At 44.8% G+C, this 8,537-nt stretch overlaps 1 protein-coding gene across 5 annotated transcripts in view; it reads left to right on the plus strand.

Moving 5' to 3' along the window:
- Window positions 1-8,104, plus strand: part of CLASP1 (cytoplasmic linker associated protein 1) — a 279,111-nt gene extending 271,007 nt beyond the window's left edge. For all 5 annotated transcript variants that reach the window (XM_088828824.1, XM_055398059.2, XM_055398061.2 and 2 more), the window contains one exon: window positions 5,144-8,104. In XM_088828824.1, the coding sequence (XP_088684950.1) occupies window positions 5,144-5,230 (87 nt within the window). In that variant the 3' untranslated portion in view covers window positions 5,231-8,104. The remainder of the gene's footprint in view (window positions 1-5,143) is intronic.
- Window positions 8,105-8,537: the final 433 nt, after the last annotated feature.

Consider the following 8,537-nt stretch of genomic DNA (forward strand, 5'->3'; position numbering starts at 1 on the left):
TTTTCCAGCAACTCGTTCATCTCTCTTAGCCTTCCTAGAATGGAAGAGAGTTAGGGTCTCGATCTGTATTAGGTGTTGGCTTACGGGAATGTTGTGACTGTTTGATCTTCTATCCAGACCACTTTCTCCATATCAGGAGTAAAGCTGTTTTGCTTTTGCTTTCTTATCATTCGTGTGTTCACTGGGTAGCACTTTCGGTTTCTTTTGAGAACTTTTCCTTTACATTCACAGCTTGGCTAACTGTTTGACGCAAGAGGCCTAGCTTTTGGCATGTCTCAACTTTCAATATGCATTTCTTACTAAGCTTAATCATTTCTAGAGAGAGAAATGCAGCTCTTTCACTTAAACACTTAAGGCCATGGTAGGGTTTTTAATTGGCCTAATTTCTATAGTACTGTGTCTCAGGGAATATAGGAAGGCTCGTGTACAGCAATAGAGATGGGGAGATGGTGCAACAGTTAGAACATACACATCTGTGGATGAAGTTTGCTGTCTTCATATGGACATGGTTCATGGCACCCCAAACAGCTGCAGTTGTAATGTCAGAGAACACTGATTACAGATCACCATAGGAGTATAATAATGATGATGAAAGAGTCTGAAGTGTAAGAATTACCAAAATGCGACAGTGACATGTAGGCAGCAAATGCTGTTGCAGAGTGGCACTCATGAACTTGCTTGACGCAGAGTGTTCACAGACCTTCAATTTGGAGAAGAAAAATAAAAAGGACTGTCTTCAAATTACAGTAAAGTGAAGCACAGCAAAACAAATACACCTGTCCTTTCCTTCTATTCCTAGTTTGTCTGGTATTTTTATTTTGAGAAGGTATTGAATTTTGGCAAATACTTTTTTTTTGTCAGTTGAAATGATCCTTTGATTTTTTCCCCCCTCATTCTGTTAATGTGGTATATTATATTTATTAATTTTTGTATGTTAGATCAGTGTCCATAAGGAATATTGATCTGTAGTTTTCATATCTTTATCTGACTTTGCTATCAGGACAATGCTGACTTCATAGCATGAATTCAGAAGTGTTTCTTCCTCTAAATTTTCTAGGAAAAATTGAGGATTGTGTTAGTTCTCTAAATGTTGGTAGAATTCACCAGTGAAGCCATCTGGTCTGGGCCTTTTCTTTCTCAGATTTTCAGTTACTGATTCAATCTCTTTACTAGTTACAGATCTATTCATACTTTCTCTTTCTTCATGATTCAGTCTTGGTAGGTTTCGTGTTTCTAGGAATTTGTCCATTTCATCTTGGTTATCTACTTTGTTCTTGTATAGTTACTCATAGTATTTTTATCATATCTTTGATTTTTGTAGAATCAGTCATAATGTCCTCACATTTGTTTCTGACCAATAATTTGAGTCTTCTCTCTTTTTTCATTAGTTAAAGGTTTGTCAATTTTGTTGATTTTTTTTTTTCAAAGAACCAGTTTTTGGCTTTCTTATCTCCATTTTTTGTTTCATTAACCTAATCTTTATTACTGTTCTCCCTTCTGCAAGCTTGAAGTTCAGTTTATTCTTTTTCTAGTCCCTTAAGATATGTTAGGGGCTTGCCTGGTGGCTCAGAGGTTGAAGCGTCTGCCTGCAATGCAGGAGACCTGGGTTCGACCCCTGGGTCGGGAAGATCCCCTGGAGAAGGAAATGGCAACCTACTCCAGTATTCTTGCCTGGAGAATCTCATGGACGGAGGAGCCTGGTGGGCTACAGTCCACGGGGTCACGAAGAGTCAGACAGGACTGAGTGACTTCACTCTCACGATATGTTAAGTTAGGTTGTTGATGCATACCTTTCTTCCTTTTTTAAATATAAGCCTATAGCTCATATAGCTGCGCGTTTCCCTCACTGCACTGCTTTTGCTGCATCCCATGTGTTTGTGTTTTCATCCCTTTTGTGTTTTCATTTTCATCTGTCTCAAGATATTTTCTAATTTCCTTTGTGATTTATCCTTCAACCTATTAGTTGTTGGAGTGTGTTGTTCAGTTTCCACAAACTTGTGGATTTTTCAGTTTTCTTTCTGTTACTAATCTAACTTCATCTATTGTCAGAAAAGGTACTTTGTGACACCCCTTTTTTAATTTATTGAGATTCAATTTGTGGCCTGACATATAGTCTGTCTTGGGAAGGTCTCATCTTAGGCAGAGGTTTTGCATACTTCTTTTATATTTAGTTGGTTTATTGTGTTGTTCAGACCCTCTACAGTGGAATATCGCAGTCTCCCAACCATCACTCTAAAACTGTTTCTCCCTTCAGTGCTGTCAGTTTTTGCTTCATACGTTTAGATGGTATATTTTTAGATGCATAATTATAAATATTATAATTTCCCGCTTTGTGGTTCTTTTATTAATCCTTCTGTTTCTTACAACCTTTTTTGTTTTAAGCTGTGTTTTACCTAATGTTAGTATAGCTACCTTGTACTCTTGGTTACTGTTTGCATGGAATATCCTTTTCCATTCTTTGACTTTGAACTATTTGTGTCTTTGGATCTAAAGTGAATCTCGAGTAGACAAAATATAGTTGAATCATGCTTTTTTTTTAAATCTATTTTGCTGATCTCTGTCTTTTGATTGGAAAATTTAACTCATTCACATTTAAGTATTTGCTGATAAGGAAGAGATTTCTGTCATTTTGGTATTTGTTTTCTTTATGCATAATAGCTTTTTTGCCCCTCGTTTTCTGTATTATTGTTTTTTTGTGTGTTTGTTTGCTTTTTATACTGAAACATTTTCTTTTCTCATTTCCTTTTGTGTATATTCTATACCTGTTTTCTTTGTGGATTACATTTGACATCCTAAAGTTATAATCCTGTAATTTGAATTTATACCAACGCATTGGGCAAGCTCTCTGAATCCCAGCCATTTCATTTGTAAGATAGAAGAACCTGTTCTGCCTACCTCAGCATGTGGGAAACCAAACCTTTTTCTCCCCTGAAGTAGCATCAAACAGAGCTGAGGATCAGGACTGGCACATGGGGAGACTTGTACAGAGGTACAGGAGTGATGGGTGGACACCGTGAGACAGGTTCTGGTTGCTGGGTCAGGGGCCTACTGGGGCAGGAGGAAAGGGAGACTTCCTGGAGGAAGCGGGACTATCCTGGGCCTGGCTGGGCAAGGAGGGAAAGATGAACTACAGGCAGGAGCAGTGTGGACAGCTTGGGTAGGAGAAGGAGCAGGGTACTTAGGGGACATGTTTTCTAAGCAGGAAGCTACCTGGGAGGTGTATCACTTATTTTGCAGGTGGTTGAGTCAAGGCTCAGGAAATGTTTACCTGAGGTCACAGAACTAGTGTTGGAGTTGGTTCTAGAACTCTGCTGGATCTGTTGAGCCTCAGGCCAGTATTTTGTTGAATGTACCAGGGTTTTTCTTGAAGCTGGCTGGCCCTGGTCATATCCTCCTGAGCTTTAGAGCATTAAGAACCTTGTGTAAAGTTAAAGCACCTTAATCAGCACACTGAATATTACGTTAAAAGGTCTAAGATTTTGAAAGGTGAGGAATGAACGGCAAGCTGGGATATGTAGTGTGAATTCATGGCACGCTCCCCTGCAGATGAAAAGAGCTAAGTCCTGACGTGGGGAGACCCAAGGTAGGCATGAAGCCAGCGAACTCCAGGATTCTCAGGGCAGAACTCTCAGACCAGCTATACCTTCTGGGCTCCATGTCTGTTTGACCATGCGCCTTGCTGGGGGTCAGGGAGACTGTGCCTCGTGAGGAGCACTGCTGGTTGCTGGCCTGTGTCCACTAGTTTCTGAGGGCCCCGCTTTCTCCTGCACTGCATGCTCTACTCTGAGCATCTCTTCACGCCCCCCCCACCGAAGACCAGCCTCTTCTCCATGGGTTGGCTTATACTTGTCTCAGCCTCACAGCCTGTTTAGAGACAGCAAATAAAGAGCTGTGGTTAGTAAATATTTCCTAATTCCCTTAATCTTACCACTTGTGTGTTATATAGATCTTTATGGGCATTCTACTTCTACAAATACCTGGGGTTTTTTATTCTTAATATGGTTAGGCACACTGTAGACATCAGGTTATTGGTATTCAACAGATATTCTAAGAACTTTCCCTGATAGCTCAGTTGGTAAAGAATCTGCCTACAATGCAGGAAATCCCAGTTCGATTCCTGGGTCGGGAAGATCTGCCACAGAAGAGATAGGCTACCCACTCCAGTATTCTTGGGCTTCCCTTGTGGCTCAGCTGCTAAAGAATCCACCTGTGATGCAGGAGACCTGGGTTCGATCCCTGGGTTGGGAAGATCCCCTGGAGAAGGGAAAGGCTTTCCACTCCAGTATTCTGGCCTGGAGAATTCCGTGGACTGTATAACAGTCCATGGGGTCGCAAAGAGTAAGACACGACTGAGTGACTTTCACTTCACTTCCATGTATGTTACATGCTGCTTTAGGTGTTTTGAGGGTCCAGGGAGCTTAAGTTAGAACTAAATTAGATGTGAGACCTTGAAGACCTCTTGTGGGGAAGCACTGTTCCCAACGAGGGCATATTGTATAGTGAAGCAGCATCTAACCTCTGGGAGACTGAGCCCACTGCTGCCCCTAGCATAAGGTGGCATGTGCTGAGCCACAGTGGGCAGAGCGGAGTCCTAGGGGCAGGAGGACCAAGGGTGCAGATGGGGGCAGCCTGAAGCTGGGCTTCGGACGCTGTGTACCTCAGCAGGTGTCGTGTCCATGGACAGAAGTGGGTGCAGATGAGGTGTGTGATGGGGAAGGAGCAACTTCAAAGGTGTGAGGATAGAAAACCTGACCTCTGCCTTTGGCTTAGTTTCTTTATCCCAATGGAGTAGGCATTGCATCCCCTCCTCCTGCTGGCTTGGGTGGAGCCGCAGCGGCTGCCTTGCCCCCGAGTGTGTGGGTCTGCCTCTGGAGAGCCTTTTTGCAGGCAGCCCTGAGGCCCACCTCATGGTAGCACGTGTCCCTCTTCCTGATAACCTCTCATGCCCCCTCCTCTAATCTGACCTCCCGATCGCCCACTGGCCCCGGGCAGGTGGTTTGGATGAGTGGTAGGCACTTAGGGAATGTCCGTGCAGTGACTTTCTCCACTAAGGGACGTGCTGTTTTCTTTATGGTCACCTGGGCTTTCTTGCTGACTTTTCTGATTTTCTTCCTTCTCATCCATTTGTATTTTTTCTTTGCAGATGAAGCTGCTCAACTTATACATAAAGAGGGCGCAGACCACGAACAGCAACAGCAGCTCCTCCTCTGACGTCTCCACCCACAGCTAATGCAACGCCAGAATCTCTGTGTAGCCCTGGAAGCAATCGGTGGTGCCTCAGAGACCTCCCCTCCACTCCCCCCACCCCCCATCGGCTGCCCAGTCAGGACCAGGAGGCCCTCAAATATTTATTACAATCAGTATTTTGATCCCTTCCAGCTTTTGTGTAGAATCATACTGGTATTGAATGTAAGGGAAGCAAGGCCTGTGTTTCATCTTCCTACAGAACAAAACAAAAGGAGTAAGAGAAGAGCCATACTCAGACCGTCTGGTCCAGCCTGCTGAGGTTGTAAAACCGTGTGTGTGGGGTGCAGTTCTTAAAAGTCAGAGCTCTCTAGCCGATACATGGTAGAAAGTAGCATTTTCTCTTCAGTTAATAACAGGTTTGAGGAGGTTGTACTGTGTTTCTCTTTCATCCTGGCTCCCTTCCCTCTGGATCTGGCCTGTGTGGGGCAGAGCCCACGCCCTTCACAACTGACACCACGAAAGGGTTTTATATGTTTTAGGTTGCATTTTGAGACTACTAAGAATATGAATCAAGTCTTGGCAAGAAATGGGAAAAAAGCCTGATGATGGCCTCTTAAAGAACATGTGATGTTTTGCTTACACTCTGCAGCCTGGGGGCTGGCACCCTGCACTGCCTCCTTCCAGGATGGGCTCCCGGCTCCTCCATACAGCCCTACTGATGCCACCCTTCCCCCAGAGCTGCCAGGGCAGAGAGCTATGACAGTTGAGATCCAAACACAGAAATCAAGGTAAATTGATAGCCTCAGTTAGTGTGTGCTTGAAGTGGGACTTCACGCAGCGTTGAAAACACAAGAGGAGCTGCTGGCTTTCCTGCTGAAATCCTGGGAAACACTATTGAACAGCACTGCCCCTGGAGGCTCAGGTCTAGTGCCGTCTTGTCGCCTTTCCCCAAGCTGCACCCAAGCTGCTTGATTCCACAGTGTTCTGTCAGTCTGATAATTGGCAACTCTGCCATCTCAGTTTTGACTTCTTTGTTTAATTTGGGATTGAGATCAAAGAAAAATCTAGAGAGACCAGGTTATCAGGATCATTTTTTAAAATTTCGTGAACTGAAGTACTTCCTCAATCATCTGTTGAAATAATCATGGTTTCAGAAAAAAGTAATTATGTGCAGCAAATTGCAGAAAAACAGGATTTGAACCAATTATTTTTCCTTCAGTGAGAAACTTACCCTTTAACATGTTTTCTTGAGGGTTTCATTGCTTCAGTAAAAGTAACTACAGATCTTAATTCTGTGTAACTAAGTTTCAAGTAAAAATTCTTCAAACCAAATGGAAATTCTTTTTGCAATCATGGAAACATTTTAGACTCTCTAAACTGGTTTTTCCATATTTCCTTATGGAAATTTGTTCAGTTCTTTTTCCCATGCCTGTTCTGATGTTAATTTTTAATGAGGTGTTTGCTGCTCAGGTGCAGAATCTCGGCAACTGCTAGGTTGTATGGTTCCCACCTCTGAGCTCTGCAGACCCTCTAGCCTTGATGTTGGAAGTTGTGAAAGACACTGTAGCAGAACATAACTTGTTTTCTTTCAGGATTTATTTTAGATACTTTATTTGGAAATAGGCACTGAAAATGGAGGTCCAGGAACAGTGAGGTTGGGGTGCCTTCACTGCGTATGTGTGTGTGTGGGTGTGTGTGGAGGGTATCCTGCATGTGTAGGAGGTGCCCCGCTGCTGCTGTTGAGAGAACTTCAGGGGCGTGTTTTAAGTGAACAAACATCGTTGACTCTTTTGGCTCAAAACATAGCAGGACCAGGCCTTACTTTCATTGATAAATATCGTTTGTTTGTTCATATGTCGCTTTCAGGGTTTCTTTCTTACCTGCTACAAACAAGTCCAAGTGTCTGATGACTCTTTTGGGGCAGAAACTGTGTTTTTTCCTGCCTAGTGTGTGTAGAAAGGCCTTTCTCCTTCAGCTCGTGGACACCCAGGTTGCTGCAGCCCCCTACCCTGGAGTCAGGAAGGACCTTGAGCATGGCCGCATGTCCTCCTGGCGCTCACAAAGGGCTTGCCTTGAATGTCACTTGCCCAGCCTTGGTCTCCCAACCCAGAGGGAGCCGCCACCCCCAGGTCTCTGGGCCTCCTGGGAGGAGACTCGCATGCAGCCACAACCTCAGGGGGCCACCCCCTCCAACCGAGAGCTGCAACTGCCCTGCCTGGCCGCCGCCTCCCTGCAGGCCTCCTGTCTGGATGAAACAACGGAACACAAGTGAGCAAAGCACCCAAAACTCTTGTCTGCCTCCCCAGTTCTCCTGACTGTCCAGGGCCCCGAGAAGCCCACTGATGCCACCACTGGGGCCAGGTCGCCTGGCTCCTGCTTCCCCTCCCACTGTGGCCCGGGGCAGGCACACGGCCTTCCTGGGGCACTGTAGCCACAGGCGCCTGCCACAGCCCCACTAGCTTCTCAGCCATGCAGGCAATGCAGCTGCACCTGATCTGTCTCCTAAATCTTTTTCTTTCCCCGCCGCCCTTTATTTATCAAGCATAATATTACACATTAAAGAAGAGCAAATAAGAACTTTGTAGAACCTCACCAGGACTTTGCTAACGATGATATTTGAAAATGAGAACAACGCTCTGAAAAATAGCCACCACCAAAATAGTTTTGTTGGCACTGTTCACACGCATGGTCCCCCACATCCCCAGGTTGGGTTTTTGTTTTTTGGTTTGGTTTTTTTAGGGGCTTTTTCATGTTACATCCATATCTGTATTTATATCTTATTTGTTTCACTTTCAAGTGTATCATGGCAAATGTACAGATTTTCTTTTTTTTGTTAATAATGTGCTAGGATTTGCTAAAAAAAGGAAACACAAAAACCCTTTTGAGTTTGCCCTAGAATAAATGAGACTTAATTCAGTTTCTGAAGTCCAAGTGGTCTTTTTTGTTGCCATGCCCTGTAGGTAGCATAATCCATCTCTGGGACATCAGAACAAGGCCACGTTTCTAAGGGATTGAGGGGCTATGTTGGGGATCTCATGAGGTCAATAGATGGGACTGAAGGGGGACACCCGTGCCCTAGGGGCCAGGGGCTGAGATCGGGCCAGAGGCAGGATAGAACTCTCGGGGAAGGGTTTGGGGGCGCCCTGTCAGCTGCAGGCCTGCGGAGGAACAGGTGCACGACCAAAGCGTGCTGGCCCCGTCTCCTTGGCGCCTCACTTAGATTTAAGAACGATTTTGAGTCCTCAGTTCTGTGATGCATCTCAGTTTCCCTGCCTGGTGACTGTGAGCCCCTTCTCCACTGTGGCCCACCTCCTGCCCACTGCACGTGAGCTCACGATTGGTATAAAAAT

The sequence above is a fragment of the Moschus berezovskii genome, chromosome 2 (assembly GCF_049115385.1).
Source record: "Moschus berezovskii isolate FMDL1 chromosome 2, NW_MosBer_1.0, whole genome shotgun sequence".
NCBI classification, from domain to species: Eukaryota; Metazoa; Chordata; class Mammalia; order Artiodactyla; family Moschidae; genus Moschus; species Moschus berezovskii.